At 33.8% G+C, this 21,278-nt stretch overlaps 2 protein-coding genes across 2 annotated transcripts; both read right to left on the reverse strand.

The window, feature by feature from the left end:
- Positions 1–3,969: 3,969 nt before the first annotated feature.
- LOC128200448 (uncharacterized) lies at positions 3,970–6,934 on the reverse strand. Its single transcript, XM_052893875.1, has 2 exons — positions 6,683–6,934; positions 3,970–6,444 (listed from the first exon to the last, which is right to left on the reverse strand). Exon 2 carries the CDS (start codon positions 6,438–6,440, stop codon positions 4,401–4,403), a length of 2,040 nt encoding a protein of 679 aa, XP_052749835.1. The 5' UTR covers positions 6,441–6,444; positions 6,683–6,934; the 3' UTR covers positions 3,970–4,400.
- A 345-nt stretch (positions 6,935–7,279) lies between these two features.
- LOC128200447 (uncharacterized) lies at positions 7,280–10,193 on the reverse strand. Its single transcript, XM_052893874.1, has 2 exons — positions 9,959–10,193; positions 7,280–9,741 (listed from the first exon to the last, which is right to left on the reverse strand). The coding sequence occupies exon 2, from the start codon at positions 9,736–9,738 to the stop codon at positions 7,696–7,698; it is 2,043 nt and encodes a 680-aa protein (XP_052749834.1). The 5' UTR covers positions 9,739–9,741; positions 9,959–10,193; the 3' UTR covers positions 7,280–7,695.
- Between the last annotated feature and the right edge of the window lie 11,085 nt (positions 10,194–21,278).

The raw sequence follows: 21,278 nt of genomic DNA on the forward strand, positions 1-21,278 counted from the left end.
TTTTTCCATAGGAGGCCATTTTATATCGTTATTATTTGCTCTGCTACCATATTAAAGTGGAGAACGGAAAGCGATATTAAATATTAAAATACGTATAATAAGCAGAATAAAATGTTACAATCAACAAGATGCTTAGCAACGAACATTGTCATCGATAGACACAGATAATTAGGTCGTATATCTACAACTCATACTCCTAACAGAGATAATAAAGGGATTTGACTACATAATGCAAGGCAAATTCACAAAAGTAATTTTTTTTTATTTGGTACGTTAAGATATTTTGTATTTAATATTTGAATTAGTTAAAATTTGAAAAAATAAAAACCCTTACTCTGTGAAGTTCTCTGTCCAAGCCAAAGTTAGGTACGTAGATAAAGCTAGATATCAGCAACGAAATAGAACTATCTGTGAACTAAATAGACATAGTCTCTCTTATCTGTGCTTATAGGCAGTCAGTGTCTGTAATCTGTGCCTTATTTAACCTTAATAAATGTAGAATAGTTCTAATGTCTACAAATTTTAATAGTCTGGTTGAAACTTAATTTGTTCTACAAATTATATTGTTGTTGAAACCAAAGTGCTTATAATCCTAAACGAATTTTTTCTTTACTATTCGTTCTGGGTGTTTTGTTTGTTAATTAGGCGTCTATTGGTCGTAATAACCTAATATCATTAATCTTTGTGAAAGTTTGTTAAAATGTTGAAGCGTTTGTTTCAAATCTGGTCGTTAACTTTACTGGCAGTTAGGTTATTATTTAATGGATGATAATGTAATGGTGACCCCGCCTGCGCTAACGGGCACCAGTGAAGGATGATAGCTAAGAATGAAGGGGGAGGTCAGTTAAATTATCGTAATGAATACACCTGGAATTCAGCTCCATGTCGACCTCGGTCGATAGGGTGTATTGCTGGCAATCGGTCAGCTAGACTCCATTCCTAACAGTCTCTTTCCCCCGGGTGGTTAGTTTAGGCCTAGGTAGTCACTTTTGTGTTTTATGTTTTCTCTAGTAAATTCATACTCTGGTCAATAAATTATCATATATCACTTATAATGAATATTCATTTATGTTGTTTATTACCAGATAAAATAATAATAATTTATTTGCTCAAAAACATGGTATTCAAATAGTAGTTATAATATGTTATGAATATGCATGTTTTGCTAAAACAATGGCATGCAAATTTTATGTACAATAATGTCAGTAAACAGTTGACATTAATTAATGATAATAATTTAATATAAAATAAAATTGAGTACTTTGTAGTCAGTTACTATTTTAGGAATTCTTTAACATTATAGGTTTCTTCTTTGCTTAACAATTCATATAATTTTCTTTTGAATATTATTATATTATATATTTTCAAAATATTTGCAATTTTATTATAAATTTTAATGCACTTTGACAAATTTTTTAAATGTTGCATCAATATGTGTGTTTGTGGAAATTTATTTTTCTAGTATTTCTTATCGCAAGCCTTTTTAAAAAAATGTATATTTTGCTTTACAAAAAAACCTATTTCATATATGTTAATCAATAGAAGTGTTAATAGGCCAAGTTCTTTGAAACATGTTTGGCATGATGTGTATGATGGTAAATCATATAATGTACTTTTTTGAGCTATAAATGCTCTATTCATACTGTTACCATTCCCCTATAATTCATACCGTAGAATGGATTCTGCATATCCATGATATGCTTTAAGCACTGTCTTTTTATTGGTTATGTTTTTCAGTCTCTTCATAGCTATTAATCTTGTTATATACTTTTCTATTTATTTTTCCAGTTAATTTTTTGATCTTTCTAATGATAGAATTCAAGAAATTTTGTTTCATTTACTACATCAATTTGTATGTCTTTGAACATAATGTTAAGAATGGTATTTTGATTTTTAAAATTTATAGTTAGTTGTATTTAAATTTATTGCTAGGTTATTCATATCAAGCCACTCGATTATTAAGTTTATCGTTTCATGTCAATTCTGATTATTTTTACTGACAATTGTCATGATAATGAAAATGTCATTAGCAAAGACTACAATTATGGGTGATAATCTCAAATAATTCGTTAATAAATAACAGGAACAGATCTCAATTGGTTTGGTCATTGGTTAGTGGGCTGATAAACCCTTCTATATTGTCATAATGAGAAGTCTTACTAAATGGTCTGTGGTACTTACCTACTTGTAGTCTGTTCTCTGTTATTATTTGTTGTAATAGTCTGTATAATTAATTCCGACACGAAGCAAACAAATTACTACATTCAGAAAAACAACAAAAGGAAATTGAAGATTTTTTTTTTATTAACATCACAAATATGTATCTGAGCTATGCCTGCCAATATTTTTTTTTCTTACCAAGTAGTATGTCGTTCTCACTACTTTTTGATCCCTCCTCATATAATGTCTGTGACTGCAGATGCCGCAAAATTTTCCTCTGAGAAGATATCTCGGTCTATTGGCCAAATTTCCGGCCTAATACATCATTAATGAATCTTAAAAATTGAGCTGTTGCCGTTACATATTCAAAGTCTGGCAACATCAAAACATTTTGTCAAAAAAGTAGAGCCTCCGCAACGCTTGTACTTAATTACTGAGCTGCAATTTTAACGCTCATGATTTTCATTTTAAAATGAAAATTATTTGCTCGGAGTTTGTTAGCCATAAACAATTCTTTTTCTTGTGTTTTGTGCAAGTTTACTACGTGATTCCATTTAATTTTTTCTTCTAATGTAGTTATAAGACAGCCATAACTTTCTAATGCATTCCGAATCAACTTTAGCATGTCACAGGGATCAAGAAAAAAGTGTACATTCTGTCCTGAAGTAGGATCCAAAAATGTCTGTAATTTTATTGGGTCCAAACAGCAACCTAATTCTTCAGCCGTAACTAAATTAGCCTTTACGCTGTTACATATCAAAGCCTTTACTTCTACTCCAGTTTCATTTACTAGTGCTAATGCATCCGTGACTAGTTGCGTCTTTTGTATACCAGTCGTGCCTTTTACCAAAGAATAGCCAATTGGTATTTTAAAGATTTTGTTGACGCCAACCAACAAGAACACAAATGCATCAGTTGCTATGTCACTGTTGTCAGTCTGATAGCCGAAGCCATGGTTAACGTTCCTCAAATTTTTTTCCAAATCTTCATCCAATACCCACTTCTCAATGTTTGCCTGCACCTTATCAAAGTTGTATGGTAATTCACGAGCTTTAACTAATCTTAAATTTAATTCACGAGTCCTGACATTATTTGTTTCCCAAGTTTCCAGTAATGGTAATTACGTTCTGATGGTCGGTGATAGGTTTTTTAAAAAATGAATACTATTTAAGTTCACAATGTCGTTTAATATAATTTAATACAGAGTCTTTATTTAAAATTAGTAATTATATAATATTAATTATATCTATGAATCGCGATTGATTCCTAAAATATACACCGTACGTTCGCGACTTAAAACATACTGCCTTCTCACTCCCCTGTCGTATTCCCTTTTATCAATTTTCTTTGTAAAGTATGTTTTCATTCTTTCTGGGAATTTGTGTTTGAGAACAGCTATTGTGCAATATGTATTGGTATGTTGTAGTATGGTTTGGAAGGGGTTTGCACTCGTAATATGGTCGTAAATATTTTTTAAACAATGTTTATTGTGTTCTGTTGTTTTAATAATTCTTTATAATCTGCCATTATAAAAGTGCAAACAATAGGTCCTGACTTACACTATTTATAAAATATTAATAATACTTACAAAACTGAAGTAAATTACACAATAAAAACAACTCCAAGTTAATATTTGGTACCTTGTTATATTTCACGATATAGATATTTATGTGGGCGCACAGTAATCACTATACCATTTATTTCCTATGATTTACCTCACAATTCTAACCTGGAATTTGACATAAATATCTTTAGTAAACTGTATTAAATGTAGTAGGATAACCTAGAATATCCTAAGTAAATAATTTGTTATTATTTCAAACTAATTAGGGGAGGTAGGGGAGCATTGGGCACTTTTTTACATAAATGTTAATAAAACTGTTATTTTTTATCATAATCAAAATTTTATTCCTAATATAGGGAGCACACATATTTGGTAGTAATTATTATTAAGAAAAGTTTCAATATTGTAATTAGTTTCAAAGTTACAAGAGATCTTCGAACACATGTCCAAAGTGCCCAAACCTCCCGGCGGTCGGGAGGTTTGGGCACCCATGTAGGGAGGTTTGGGCACTGTATTTAATATGCACGAAATTGCTTTACTATACTACTAGGCTTAAGTATTATATAACATTACTATAAAAAATTGTAATACAAACATTTTTTCTTATCATAGATTTTAGAAAAATTTAACAATGTGACTTAGAATCAGTACTGCACGATGTTAGACTTAATTAAACTTATCTTATATTTGGTATGATCCATAGAGGCTTGTCAAATTTATATTTTAAGCTGCCACGTTTCATCCATGTCGTTGGTGTAGGCAATTTTGTCTTTATATCCTCCAGGAGGACACTGGCTACGTCCTCGATGTCAGGAAATATAAAAGTATTTCTTAACTTACTCACTCTCATAAATTTTACAGTTGCCATCGTCTGATTAACATCTTCGATTATTCCAACATAATGGTAGACAGTTTTTTTGGTGTCAAATTTCACTAATACAAAGTTATTGATCTGGAAATTTCTATCCAGAACGATCACATCGTCTTCATCAAAATCTTCCGATTCAACAACGGTTTCGTCAGAAACTGAAACATTTTCTATTTCATCATCGCTGCTAATTTTCCTGTTTTTCTCTAGTTTGGAAGTAAATTCATCAGCAAGTTTCGGAATTTTTTTCTGTCCTGTATTTTTGAAGCATTTTCTATTTTTGTTGAGCTCTTTGATCTTATTTTTTCTTTGTCTTTCTTCTTCTTCCATTTCTATAAGTCTTTTCTCGGGTGTGTCCGTCAATATTCTAGTTTTTCCCTTCTTCCGTTTCATACCCTGCAATTTCCTGGGGCCGGCCTTCGGATACGGTCTTACTACATCAGGTGTTACATTGACAGTGCCACTAATTTGACTTGTAGAGGGAGATTCCAGTTGAGATGGCCCAATGACTTCCACATTTGAACTTGTACGATCCTCTAGACTCTGATTTTCCCCTGTTGAAGGCTGTTCAGTGACAGGTTGGTCTGAAATAGATTGTTCTGAAGGAACATTACCCTCTTCCGACAAGCAGCGATCAGTTATAAAAGAACAAGCGAAATCTTCATCGGAGAAAATATTTGAATTCAATGGCCATATGCCAGATTTTTCAAATCCACTTTGAATATTCTGCAACTTGAATGCTAGTGGAATGGCTTTTGCTGCTAATTTTGGTATTTCATAAATTGTTACTGTTTTGGCCGGATTGCTTACCATCCAATCTGTTACAGCAGTGTTATAATAAGTTTTCAGTGGTCCATAGACAGTCAGGTCTAGAGGTTGCAGTTTATGGCTGCAGTGTGGTGGGAAAGTCATTAAAACAATGCCTGATTGTTTGCAAAAATCGAGAACTGGTACTGAAATATGGCTCTCATGATTGTCCAGCAGCAAAAGAACTGGCGATGAAGGCGTTGGTTTTGCGTGTTTGGCGAAATGGTGAATATATTTTAAAAAATTTGGTGATGTCATCCACCCTGAAGGATGTGCTGCTCCATCTGAACCAACAGGGGCATCATTTAGCATATATGTTTTGAAATTAACCCGTGGGAATATGAAAAATGGTGGTATTGAGTTACCCAATGCATTAATACCGCAGCAAACCGTTACAAGCGTCCCTCTTTCAGCTGACGTTACTTGCCCAACTTGCTTAGTGCCTCTGAGAGCAATCACTTTCTGGGTTCGTTGCACCGTTGATAATCCAGTTTCGTCTATATTGTAAATAGACTCAGGGCCGAAGCGATGCCGTTCATACACAGTTTTAAGATTTTCAAAAAAATTTCCGACATTTGTCTTATTGAAGCTTGTGGCCCGTGACAGACTGGTAGCCTCTGGTGTCCTTATCGAAAGTTGAGGCTGTCTTTTAAAAAATCCCCTTATCCAGTCTTTGGATGCAAGTTTCTTCTCTGTCCAGTTATCTGGTATTTTCTTTTTAATGGCAGTGGCGTATTCATAAACCAATTCGCGTGTTTTCAGTTTTGATAGTCCATGGTTTAGTTTAAAAGATGTTACAAGATATTCCGAAATTTTCTCTTCTTCATCTTTTGTGAATATTTGAGACGATATAAATTTACAAGAATTATCTTTTACGACACCACCCTGCTTGATATACCTTTGAAGGTTAGATCTTGGTATGTCATATTTATTCGCAGTACTTTTAATTTTAGCACCTTTGGAAACTTCTTCCAATGCGCGCAAAATAATATCTTTAGGGATTTCACGTCGCTTATTTTTCTTTTTAAATGAAAACGGCATTGTCCTAAAAAGAAATGATTAACCACTCAATCCAATAGGCATAGCAAAAAGACACCAAAATACACTAAAAACAGAGCCAAACATGCCCAAACCTCCCTCCTACCTGCGTGCCCAATGCTCCCCATAACCTCACTTTTCAAATAGATTAGAATAAGATTATTTTTATCAAATGTAGAAACCTAATTTACAGGCAAATATAATATTCATTAAACACAAAAGAAAAAGATAACACAGATACTTACACGTTCTTGCAGATTTCTTTGATAAGTTACATCAAATCACAAATAAAATATTTACTTCTGTACGCAGCAAACCGTTACGCGCATGTAACTTGACAACCAAGTGAAATGACAGCTGACACTTTAGATAAGCGGTGTTGCTAGTGAATAAAGTATAGTGCTGTGGTAGAAAACAAAAAATATCTATGAAAGTTTTGGAGAAATGAGGGGGTGCCCAAACCTCCCGACTGCCCAATGCTCCCCTATCTCCCCTATAAGTTATTTATTGGTAAAATAACTAGGTAGTTTATATATTTTATTGCAATATTAGAAAATTATAGTAAAATATATTAGTATTGCCGAAATTTGCTTTCGGTACGTCTAGGGGGAGGGGGGCACTTTCATACACAAAAATTAAATCTCTTTTCTGAGGACCATAAAGCATTATATTTAAATATTTGTTTTGATGTGTGCATTGGCTGATATGTCAGCTTACATTTTGGCTACGCAAAAACCGCAAAAATTGGCGACGTATAGAGATAATGTGATTTTAAGAAAATAAAATGTTTGTATCATTCTGCCCCACCAGTGGGGCACTTTGATACATGGGGTGGGGCAGTTTGATACGTATTTTAGATCCATATGAAATGCAAATTTAAACTGACTAAAAACCCAATATAAACTGTATTATTACTTAAAATTAAGAAATAAAACAATTTTATTGATTGAGATCGCAAAACACTTTTTATTAAGAGTGCACATTAGCCATAATCAGTCTCTTAAGTTACTTAAGAAATATAATCACAAAAAAAAACAATATTGTCATCATAGAACAAGACTAATTCTCTGTTATTTTCTTAATTATATAATCAGTTATATACTTACTAAGTAATCAGACTTTAACATTGAATATTGTTAATGAAAATATAATATTAGAACCTCCTATCAAAATAAACAATAGTTTTCTTAAAAAATTAAACAAACATCAAAAATTTAACAAAAATAATCATAAAAACTCTCATAAATTACAAAACAATCTACTGGATATTATATCGAGTTAAACCTACCGAAAATGAATAAAGCGACGATGTTCGAGATGTGCCTTTGGAGAAAGTTGGTTTTGGTAATTGCAAAACTACATCTCTAACATCCACACTTGCTTTGTCTTCCACAATTGGAAATATGAACTTATAAGACCCTGTTTTTTTTCTGAGATATGATACTTCATATTCTGTCACATTATACTTAAATACGACTTTGGCAACGTAGTGAGTCACAGTTTTCTTCTTCTCAAACTTAATTAGTAGGAAATCTCCAATATTTATGTGTTCAGGATTAACTGGTTCTTCATTAATTACCTCTTCTTCTGATTCCGATGGCATTTCAATGTCTTCACTATCACTCGTCATCACAACTTCATCTAGACTAGAATCGGAATCTATTTCTGCAGGCAAAGAAGTTACTCTCTTTTTCTTTTTTGGCTCAGTTAACCCCAGCAGATTTTTCGCTGTTTTCAATTCTTTTGCATGCTGTTTTGCTTTTTGTAATTCTCTTTTCCTGTCCTTTTCATTACGTAAGCTTTCTAATCTATTTTTTTCTGGTGTGTCAGTGTATATTCTTGATCGTCCCTTTTCTCTTCCTTTTCTTTTTAAGACACTGTCAGTAATCGCCTTTTTTGGATAAGGTCTAACTACGTCAGGAGTAAGCATAGCCTGTGATGAAGAAACATGTAGAGAATCGTCAGCATCAGACACTGAAATTGGGTCGGTATCCAAAGTAGGAGTTTTATTTTGTTCTCTATCAACAACTTCATTATTTTGACTTGTTTCCGAGTCTACAAAATGTAAATCTTGTGTTTTGTGAGTGTTCTCATCTGTCAAATCGTGATAACCTGTGCTGAAAATGTCTATCGGTGCAAAGTCGTCGTCGCCAAATACCAGTTTATTAATTGGCCAAATTCCAGGTTTGGAAAAACCACCTATGATATTCTTTGGTGTAAATGATTCCAAATATGCTAATTTTGACAGTTCAGCAATGTTGTATATGGTCAAAGTCTTTCCAACATTTTGAATGTGCCAGTCGTTGAAAGCTATCTTCAATTTGCCTTTGAAGGGTCCGAACACACTGACATCAAGCTGTTGCAATTTGTGTGACGTGTGTGGGGGCAGACTCAAATAAACAATACCGTTGTCACGACAGTAGTTAACAGCTTCTATTGAAATGTGCGATCCGTGGTTGTCACAAATGATTAGAATTGGGTTATCTTTATTGCTCGAAGTAAGGCGTTGAATGTGTTTCAAAACTCTTATAAACAATTCTGATGTCATCCAGCCGCTTCTGTTTGCCAACCCTAGACTTCCATCAGGAGCTACATTTAGGAAGAGATCTTTGTAGTGAACTCTTGGAAAGACATAAACTGCAGGAAGAGAAGAACCAGTAGCAGTAATAATACCACAGAAAGTAACTAACTCTCCGCGTTCTGCAGAAACTATTTGTCCCACCTGTCTTTGTATTCTTCCAGCAATGACTTTAGGAGTAGAAAGAACTGTGCTTATGCCTGTTTCGTCTAAGTTTATTATTCGATCGGGTGTAAAATTATACTGTCTCATTATGCGTTCGTAATTATTCATTTTACTGCAATTCAATAAATATTGAGTCAATGCCTTTTCTTGTTCGATTGAAAAAACTTGTGCAACGGTATACTTGGAACCATAGATGTTTGATGAAGTAGCTGTAGCAGTGTGTGATGATAAAGCTGCAGTAGTAGTGTGTGCTGAAGATGACGCTATTTGTGCCATCTCCATAGATGGTGCTATTTGTGGTGAAGATGGACCTGCTTGTGATAAAGAAGATTCTGCTTGTAATGAAGAGGATGCTTCATTTGTAGATAATATTCTGGTAGCTTCAAATGATTTTCTGGCTTTTTCTATGCGATGTTGTAGGGTCGCAGTTTTGATGCTATATTTGTCGGCTGCTTTGCGTATAGATAAAGTCTTTGACAATACTTCACGTATTGCGTCTTCAATGTTTTCTTCATTGATATTTTTTCTATCAGTTTTGGGTTTGTTCGTGCGCACCATTTTCTGAAAAAAAGAAAATAAACAATAAAATAAACTATTATTTTTGACGGGGCACTTTAATACAGTAGAGGGGCAGATTGATACGTATCATTGTACCCCGCACATTACCGTATCAAAGTGCCCCAACGGACTTTTTCCACAAACAATTAATTTTATCTAATATATAATAATAATGCAATCAAAAACATTTTAAAATACAATAATAACTATATTTACTTACCTGTAGTAACAAATAATAACAAAAACAACTAAATGAATCCTCCTGAGACACAATTACATTTCACGTTTTTTTTTTTTTTGTAGGCAGCGGCGCACGCCACTTTCAACACGTTAGTGACCGTTGAGGTCCAATGGCAAACTGGCGGCGAACGGTGTCACAACTGTCATTCTTGTGAATGCCCTTGAGCATTCTAGTGATGTGCCGGACTGTGTAGCGTTTATCGGTTTTGAGATATAGATACTGTACCAATGTGCCCCGTGAATCAATGTGCCCCCCCTCCCCCTACCAACAATCCAGTTTCTACGCGAAATCTTACTTGAATAATTTTTTGTTTGTACTTCTAACTCTTTTTCTTTCGATCTGTTTTGTCTATACTTTTTTACGGGTAATTTGTACGCCAAATACAAACGAAGATCTCGAAGAACAATAACATGCAATTAGTACGACGGTCAAGTTCGAACTGCAGTCGCAAGCACATGATGTATGTTTAGTAGGTGAGGGGTGCGGGTAAATTCTTGTTACTGGTTTATTTTTCTTTCTATCTTCGCTACTAATGGTTAATAACCTTTTCGTTTAAATAGTTATGGTCGACTAGTTTATAATAATCGACGTATTTGCATCGGTGGAATGTAACCGCCTACAGCGCTCATAGCACACAACAAAGTGATATTTTTTCCTCTCTCCCAACTGATTATCGATCCCACTCTCTTTTGTCCATTGGTAGCCAAAATTTTTCTAGAAGTTCCAACTGTTCTAATATCTGTTTCGTGGCAATTATAAATATTACCTATTTATAGTTGTCCTTTTTTGCAATATCAGCTGATTTATCAGCCAAAATGCTGTAGGCACTTGCGGCTTTGATATTAATGATAAATTTTTCTCTAATTTCAACTCCAAATATATTTAAAATCTCATTTAGATTTTTAGAGACGTATATTGAGTATTTTTATGCCCTTTTTCCGAGTGTTCCGCAAAATTTCATCATAAGACTAAATTTCTAGTTTAAGCAAATCCTGTAAAACGCCATTATCTTCTTTTTTTCCTCTCTATGACAAATCATGAGTACCACAAAAAATTATTGTGTTGCAGCAAGCTAACATTAGTACAATTAAACCTTAATATTAGGTCTACCGGAAAGATCTGTCCGTTTTTTTCTTACTGCCAATTAACTTTATTGAATAATATAATTGCCATTATTATTATTGATCTCTTGCCAGCGTAAGGGCAATTTGTATATCCCATTTTGGGAAAATGTTTCATTTTTTGATGCGAAAATTTGAACCAGTGCTTGTTTGACAACTTCATTTTTGAATTTTTTGCCCGTCAAAAATTTTGTAAAGACAAAAGCAAGTGATAATCAGGGATTGCTATGTCCAGGAATATGGTGGGTGTGACAGAATTTCCCAGCTTAATTCTGCAATTTTTTGACGAGTCCCTAAAGCAGCGTGTGGTCTGGCGTTAACGTAGTACAGTATGATGTCCTTCCTATTGAACATTGCCGGCCTCTTTTTTTAGACCGCTGTCTTTAAATTATCCAGTTGCTGACAATACTTCTCCGAATTGAGCTTTTCGTTCGGTTTTAAAAGCTCATAATGTTTTGGTCCTCGAATATCCCACAACATTCTCTTATTCAGACTCAAATTTGGTTAAGAGGTGGAAGGGCTAGGTTTTCCGGGTTCACAATATGCCCTTTTCCTTACAATGTTGTTGTATGTAATCCACTTTTCATCCCCAGTTATCACCCGGTTAAAAAGGGCTCGATTTTATTCCGAGCAAGCAGAGATGTGCATATGACAATTCAATCGTCCAAATTTTTCTGACTTAATTCATGTGGTACTCATCTTGAATACTTCCACACCAATCCTATCTTCCGAATATGGTCAGAAATGGTTTGTTGAGCTGAATTAAGCCTTTTGCGATCTCCGATGTTGTCAGAAAAGAATCTTGCTCCAACATTGCCTTAACGACACCGTCGTCGATCAAAGATGGTCGCCCAGAACGTGGCTTATCAGAAAGATCGAAATCACCTCTTTAAAATTTTTCGTACCATCTTCTGCATGTCCTATCAGAAACTGTACCTTCACCAAACACTTTCGATAAATTTCTACATGCTTTTGTAGCATTTCTTCCTTGTTGAAATTGCTGCACCATGCATAAGAACTTAATGAACTCTTAAAGGCATATTATACCAGCTATATAATTCCAAATACAGTTGTATGGTGACTTGAGCATATTCGTGAAATTTGACTGTGTCAATGTGGTAGCCTGATGAAATTGCCTCTAAAATGATTGCAAATCGCCTAATTAAGTCTTCACTGACACTAGTTACCTCAGCAGTCATGTTTGGATCGGCAAAAATCTTCTAGCAGTATTTCCGTCATTAGTGGAGCCGTGATCTTGTTTGACAACATCAATCAGAAGTCCCATTCTATTTTTAAAAGCGTCTTGTATGTTTTTCTTCTTACTTTTCATGATGCACTTGTTTTACAGTCCATGTCTGTATCGTTAATCTGTAAACTATATGCAGAATGCATTCCATCATTTGTATCCAGATATGCAATGATGACAATCCGTATCTACAGAGATCTGGATCAGTCGGTTTTGATGCAATTAAGGGTAAATTATGTGAAAATAATTCATCTCAGTTGGAGTGGCTTTACAAATGTCGCATCTCTGAGATGAAGTATCACATAAAATTGATGTTGCTTTTCCGTCTATCATTGTCATTAATAAATAGTGTGAAATATTTATTTCTCCAACTTCTGTTTCTACTAAATTAGCAATTTTTTTCCTCAATGGCACTTTTTCCCCGCAATATCGTTATTTTATTTTTATTCACAAATTCGAAAAAAATTGGACGACACCTCCCTGATTCGTTATATAAATCTGTATAGGCTTATTTGTCTATCTTATACTGATAAATATGCTTTAAACTAAATGAAATAAACATGACTGTTTGATTGATTGTTTGAGGCAACACTAACAGTTCATCTGCGGGCAAAGCTAAGAATTAATTTACAGACAACACTGACATTTCATCAGCAGGTGGCAGTATTAATTCATTATCTGTATTATCAGTATTAATAATATTAATTATCTCAGGGTCCTCATTTTCCTTTTCAGAAGCTGAAAGAAAAAAATACTTAGTGTTTTTATTAAGTAGTGAAGGAAATGATCCCTAAAACCATTCGCATGACAATCAAGCATGTACATGTAAAATATATACAATATAATATCTGTCCATATTTCATATAATAAAACATGATGTGAAGGCAACAGTCCCAGATTGTACTGTTCGCATCACAATTTTTATGGCCATGCTTCCACTATTAATACAATGTTGTTTATAAGTATTAACTTATCCGATTTTTGTATTGAACTTTCTGAACTTGACAATGGCGAATGTTGACGACGTCTTTTATGCAGTTTTCTGGCCAATTTTTTAATCAACCGCTTATAATCCTCACTGTCCCTATGTTTCCGCTTCTTTCCCATGTTTGTAGATAAGATTATTTTCACTAAAAAACACTTATTTACTAAAAATATTGAAATAAAACTTTAGACGCGTGATAGCCAATACTGCACGAAAACATAATGAATGATGATGAAATGAAAAAAAAACATGATAATGAAATAAACATGACAGGTTGTGTGTTGAGTGCTTATAGACCACAGATAACATAGTAGTAATAAGATGGTCAATAAACTTTTTATTCTATTTTCTGTCTCTGTAATCTTTTTAATTTCAGATTAATATTAATTTCTTTAAAATATTCGTGATAGTAGCCGAGAAATACGAACAGTATGTTGGAGAAAGCTAAATAAAATAATATACAACAGAGTGTGGTTACGATCCACGGACCTCTGCTACCGTGTTGGAGAAAGCTAAATAAAATAATATACAACAGAGCGTGGTTACGATCCACGGACCTCTGCTACCGTGTTGGAGAAAGCTAAATAAAATAATATACAACAGGAAAAGACATCGGTCTTCAAGTTTTATTAGTAGACTAGCCAACTTCAATAGACTGTCAATAATAAAAAAGAATTAATATTTTTATCATTGAGGTTATCTACTCTAACACAGTACTACAAGTTAATATTAATCGCGAGAATTGAGCAGCGAAAGCATATATATATATATATATATATATATATATATATATATATATATATATATATATATATATATATATATATATATATGATTTCCATTGAATTATTATAATCGATATCATACCATAAACTATTAGTCTAAGATCCGGCTGCAGAATCAGTGTACTCATCGAGTGTTTGCTGAAAACCAAATTTTTACACATATTTATGATTAGGAGAATTTATATCTACTAGGTTGCCTATCAAAATGTGGCCGCTAGTATTTTTAATTAAATTATTAATAATTCATAATCCGTAAGAAATTTCATTGACTTGTTTTTTCAGTAAAATGTCGTTCACTTTACGGCAACATCTATAAAGACTGTGAAAAATCATGGTTGCCGTTGCGCACCTGGCCGCACCTCTTCGCAGCCAGGTGTACACAGGTATGATTTTATTACATTTATACACCCACAACGTACATTCATAATTTATATATCAAATTAAAGCTAATTTTTTTCTGTTTATTATCATATACGGTTGCCTAATTAAATCTGGCCGCAAATAAGGGTTGCTGGCTATTAAATATAGTAAATATTAAAAGTAGAGTGAAAGAGAGCTAGCGCGTAACACCACTAGTCAAACGAGGATAGCGATTGTCAGCTGTTGGACAGTTTAAAGCCATTGCGCATGCGTCAAATGCTATTGTTCTCAACCTCCGATTCAAACAATAGTAGGTACGCCTCAAAATAATAAATACTCCAAAAGGAACGTCTTTCTTTTCAAAATAAAAAATTAAAAAATAAATAACAAATTTAAAATAAAAAAAAAAATGGATATTGATGATGAATAAAACCAAGGTTGTAAAAAACCATGTAAAAAAAATTGTGTTGTGCAAGTACTGTATGAAAAAAGATTTGATTTTATTCAAGTATTACATATATTTTACATATTCATCAATTTAAGCAAATTATAATTTTTTAAAATGTATTTTATATTTCCGTGACTCTTTTTTAAAAATCTGAATCATCGGAGCTCTCAGTCACACTATCATCGCAGCTATCACTTTCATCGCAAATATCGGTATCGTCGTTATTATCGGAAGGCTTGTTCGTGGAATCACACAGCACACTCTCAACTTGCGCTGGAGTTGAGTCTCCCAGGAACCATGTTGGTTTTAAAAAACCATCGAACAACAGCCAGCCATTATTTTCCGCGCTGAACTTGATGCAATCCGACTCAGTAGCATTTAACCACATCAAATTAACAAAGATTGTCCGTAATAATTTTTGCTTTAAAGATTTCCAGCACGGTGGAATGTGCGTCGAGTCAAAACCTTGAATTCTTTTCATAAATTTTTCACTGTTTTCTTTTGAAGCGTACATTTTGTTGAATAATAACAATCTTGCGGCATTTACACTTTGGCACTTTGGAAGTCCATACATAAGGCACGTAAAATGTTGAACTGCATCGATTTTGGTTTCGTTGTAAATGTCATAAGGATTCTGCAAAGACGCAAAAACTTGTTGAATTTGTGGATGCTTAATAAATACATTGAAGGGTCTAACTTTCCCTTTGCTAAAGAATGCAGCTGTGTAGTCGCAACCCGTAAATGCGTGAAAAGCAGGCAAAGCAAGACATAAAGTTGGACCTAATTTTATTGATAAGTCCGTACAATTGATGTAAACTTCGTCCTTATTATTAATTTTTTTTGATTTACTGTTGGCCAACCAAATTTGCAAATTAGGAAATTTATGGATATTACCTAATAAAATTATTAAAACATCAGTGTCTGCTGCTTTCACCAAAATTTTTAAATTTTCAGGTACTTTACTTATGTGAAAAACAATTCTTGTATCAGCTTCTTCATGTGAACATGATAATTCGGTTTCTTCAGTTTTCACTACAACATTTCCAGCAGAACAATATGAAAAACATTTCTTTTCAACAGTAATGTAAATTTTTTTATTTCCTAATACTGCTGCAAAAGAATGATCAGCCCAATGATTAGCTAAGAATTTTACCAGGGCTTCTTTGAAACGAAAGTTCTTTAAGCTTTTTTGAAAATCATTGGGTCTTGTTTGCAAAGGCCCATTAATTGTGTATGGAATATCAATTCCTTCTCGGTTTTCTCGTTCGCAATCTTTAATGGAAGGCGTTAAATATCTATCAAAGATGATATGAACTACTGGAGCATTCTTTGAACATAGTTTTATCAATATCGATTCTGCAATTTTTCCAAATGTTTGTGGTAAAGTAGAGCCAATTAAATATAAATAATAAAAACCATCAATGATTTCTATGTCGACTTGTCCCGGATTAGTTGGTGCAATCTTTGCCGTCAATTGTTTACTTAAAGCTGACTTGTCCGTCTTCATCATGTCGCCTGAACAGTGGAATAGTGCAGGAGGTACAGGTGCAAGAGGGAATGATAGACAGTGTCCAATGTCAACTTTTTGATTTATAGCAATTGCTAACAGACGTCCAAAAATATCTCGTTCCATTTTAATTAATGTTTTTTTGTCTCCGGTGGCACTCTTAATACTTTTTTTAGCACAATCTGAAGCGAAGTTATGTATTTTATTACGAGTTATTGGTCTCACGAATCTTGTTGAATCTTCAAAGCAATCCGAAAAAAACTTTAACTTTTGTTCTTGACCTAAGGAATTAACGTAGAGTAAAAAATTGGTAACATTTGAAGATGCCGCTTTACCAGTTGACAAATTGAACAAACTATCTTTGTCTACATTTTCAGAAAAAGGATTCATTGTTTTCTTAATCGTTTCAACAATGCTGTTCAGAGTCTTTGAGTCTTTCTCAATTCGATTCTTCTTTAACGTATAAGAAGTATCATCTGCTTGAGAAAATCCGATTTCTGCTTTTACAAATGACATAATTTTTGTTCTGACACTATGACTAAGAGCCCATCTTTCTCGAGCAGCGATCGAGTTTGTGAAATGGCTAACACCAGTCAAGGTATTACCGGCATCAGCATTAATTGTCTGCTCTAAAGTCAAATCTACAGGTGATCTGCCCAAGCATGATTTTGTGCGTCTAATACCGAATGCACCTTCACGAAATTCCTGAAGTAAAGTCGAATTTTCAACCTTCAGCTTGATTAAGTTATTTAAATACATAGCAGCCCATTTGGCATAATTCGGCTGATTGAATGCAAAAAAGTAACCACACATTTCGAAGATAGAATCCAAGTAGAGTTCAAAATTACTGCAACGAATACTTCTAGAAAATCGAAGAAATATGTTTATAAGCTCAGTATACTGCAAGTAATATTGAGCTGTCTTTCCATGACCGCCCTGAAGTGTTATTTCGCGAAATTGTTTGTAACCCTCCAGTATTAAATGCAGTGAATCAGGTAAAATAATGCTCTCATTGATTCCATACGAAGTATTCATTACCACGTTTAAGTCTTCGTTCAAAGTTTCTCCACCATCCGTGTTAATTTCAAATAAATATTGTTCAAAATGAAGAATCTCCAAAGCACTAGAAGCTAAGGGATGTAGCCGCTTACATCGATTAAAATGTTTACTGTCCAAAAAGCTGTTCATTGAACCTCCTGCTAGTGCCCCAGCCTCAACTAAAATCTCTATTAGTCCACTAGAATCAATATACTTTCCAATTGCTTTGAAGAAAGCCATTTGAGTATGGAATGCACCTAAATTAATGAATATATCGTCAAATTCTGGCTTTTTAGTATGTTGAATCTGCATAGCTAATTTGGCTATTGCTAAATCGTAAGTAGCTATGATCTGTTGTTGATTACAATTCTTAGCAACTTCCTTTGCAATGTTAAGAGTTTCCTGAACAACAGCTAGCGACGTAGGAGACTCATTTATTGGTGATAAGTACTCGACTGTCTGGATTTTACTCTCATCAATGCCAATTTTGCAATTATAACCTAACCACATGGGTACTGAATCTATTCGAGATAACGACATACTCCAAATCAAATCTTTATCAACTGCAATTAATTTTTGTAAGTGACACGAATCGATTGTTTCAGTAATTGTTTGAAAAGGAAGAAACGTCATACTTGTGAAAGGTATCTTGACAAAGGGACGAATTTCCTTTGGAGGTGCTTCAAAACGCCGTCTCTTACGAGCTCTTGCAAGAGGCTCCGTGGGTCCTTCATGAACATATGCACCTACGGATTCTGAATCGGAAGTATCCGAATTGTCCATGTCATTTGGGCCATCTTCTTTATTGCGAAACTGATAAATGATACCGACTGTATCGTGCAGAGTATCTTTACCAGTGGCTGTATCGACGAAGCGGTCAAAATTATCGAAAGCTACGTGAGTACTTAGCCCATCAACTCTGCTTATACCGGCCGGTATCACATTGTTTTCTTTTTGAGAACTATACGTCATCTCAGTTTCAAGCTCTTCTGCTAAATTATAGCCTATTGTATGTCCATATCTATTTAATATTGTTAGAACTTTTCGCGAACTTGTCATAGATTTCATTGATAACCCGAGTGTAAGATGTTTTGATGGTTTAATTCTACCTTTCGATACTATATAAATCAGATCACTACATACTGACTTTATTTTCACTAAGTCGTCATCTGAATTTTTACGACGAATATCTGGTCCTTGAACTAAGTCGCACACGAAATTGAACAGTTGTTCTGGAATATTACACTCTCCACGAATTACATCCTCTGGAGTCAGATTATCTGGTAGCTTCGTACTTTCCAGAGATGTTATACTGTTTCGCAATTCGTAAGCGACATCTCGACACCGATTCTTCTTGGATGATTCTAATTTAGCAATTTCACCAGCTAACCGAGACGTGTCCATGTCATACTGATAAATGATTTTCCTTTTTGGTGTTCCCATGGATGACTCCACAGTAATACGATCGCCAAAAGCTTTTACAATTTTATTTTCTAATTTTTCAGCACGATATTCCTCCAAATCTTCAGCGCTTAATTGACCTTCAGCAAATTCCAATAGCAAAGACTTATACTGAGATAGCAAAACAGAGAGATACATAACGCGATTATTCTCAATAATCTCTGCTTTTATAATTTCCGAAATTGCATTGAATGCCAACTGATGAAATTGACGATTTTTATGCCAATGTCTTGGCTCTGGTTGTTCTTCGCACTTTCGCTTTTGTGAAATCTGATAAGATGACAAACAGATTGAATGATAAGCAACAGATTGAGTGCTCTCTAGCTTTGCTAATAGTTTTGAGTCGTTCGATTGTTGGGCTATTGATTGTATATTTTTAACTATCACTTCTGATTGCGGGAAGGTTACATAAATTCGTCTTTTACCAACTTTTTTCTCAACATGATCACAAAAAAAGCAGGCTGATTTTTTGTTTGTTGATGAAATAGCTTGCTGGGATATTGTAGCAGCAGATGACAAATTTTGAAGAGACTGAGAATGAGCATCTTCCTGCGCAGATATACTAGGCTGTTCGTTTGAAGAAGTTGTCGGAAGCTGTTCATCGACTGAAAGTGTAGTTAGTTCATCATTCAAGTTACCCCTTGATTCGTCCTGCAAAATAAATGGATGCGTTGAAAGACAATTTGCATTAAAACTGTAGTCCTAGAAAAGTTTTTTTTTATATCCGATTAATATTATTTCTGCTGTATATACTCACTAGATCACAGTCTACAGCAGGAATACTTTGGTCATGAAGAACTGATGAGAAGCTCGGAATCTGTAAATTATAAGAAATGAGGTATTATAGTAAAATATTCCATTGTCATTCAACAGCACGGTTTTCATTGTATTTTAAAAAGTTAAATTGCAATATTAAGTCAATCTAAAAGAATATAAATATGTAATCTTTGTTTTTTTTTAATTTTTTAAATATAGACAATTATATATTTTTTTCGTTAAGATATAAAGCATGATTAACAGAGAAAGTCGGTGATAGCATTTACTTCTTTACACTATATTGCTGAATGATTTTATTAATTATTTGAAAGAAGGTTCAAAAAGGTTCGACTACATGAAGAATTCTACGTATCTAACAAATTGAATATCCTAGGTATTACTAGGTGGAACTATATGACCACGTTTTTCTATAAAAATGAAAAATAAAAAAAAAATAATTTCTAACAAATAACCTCAAAGTTAGCACTGTATTATTTACATCGTAACTATAACCTATATTTTTTAAGTTCGATTGAAATTTTACTTACGGTTTGTGTCTTGCAAAAACTTTCGAATTCTTCTTTATCTTTTTGCTTTATAACTGTAACTTTTTTCAAACACTCTGTATGATATCCGAAATCATCGGTACATTCAAGTGTTAATAAAATGTCATGATATTTATATTTTTTCTTACGACGAAACAATAACATTAGAGAACACTTTTTAAATGAAGCATTATCAAAGTCTAGTACATTGCATTTTTTGTCGCACAGAAAACACGCCTTCATCTTTATAAATTTTATTTCACACTGATGAGATTGATAATTTTTCGATGCACAAATGAAACAGCAATATATTATATTGTGTATTACGTACTCCAAAACAGCGTGGTTTTTATCTTAGAATAAAAGTCGCAACTGATCCATTGAGAACACTAGCATCTGACGCATGCGCAATGGCTTTAAACTGTCCAACAGCTGGCAATCGCTATCCTCGTTTGACTAGTGGTGTTACGCGCTAGCTCTCTTTCACTCTACTTTTAATATTTACTATATTTAATAGCCAGCAACCCTTATTTGCGGCCAGATTTAATTAGGCAACCGTATATGATAATAAACAGAAAAAAATTAGCTTTAATTTGATATATAAATTATGAATGTACGTTGTGGGTGTATAAATGTAATAAAATCATACCTGTGTACACCTGGCTGCGAAGAGGTGCGGCCAGGTGCGCAACGGCAACCATGATTTTTCACAGTCTTTATAGATGTTGCCGTAAAGTGAACGACATTTTACTGAAAAAACAAGTCAATGAAATTTCTTACGGATTATGAATTATTAATAATTTAATTAAAAATACTAGCGGCCACATTTTGATAGGCAACCTAGTAGATATAAATTCTCCTAATCATAAATATGTGTAAAAATTTGGTTTTCAGCAAACACTCGATGAGTACACTGATTCTGCAGCCGGATCTCGTACTATATGAGAGATAAAAACGACGAGTTTCCGGTCCAGATATATCGGTTAAAAATATCCAGTGTTTTATCATCAACATATAAAATGGGAGAAAATTGAAGATTGCTATAGC

The sequence above is a fragment of the Galleria mellonella genome, unplaced genomic scaffold (assembly GCF_026898425.1).
Source record: "Galleria mellonella isolate WM207_F2 unplaced genomic scaffold, CSIRO_AGI_GalMel_v1 utg184, whole genome shotgun sequence".
Taxonomy (NCBI): Eukaryota; Metazoa; Arthropoda; class Insecta; order Lepidoptera; family Pyralidae; genus Galleria; species Galleria mellonella.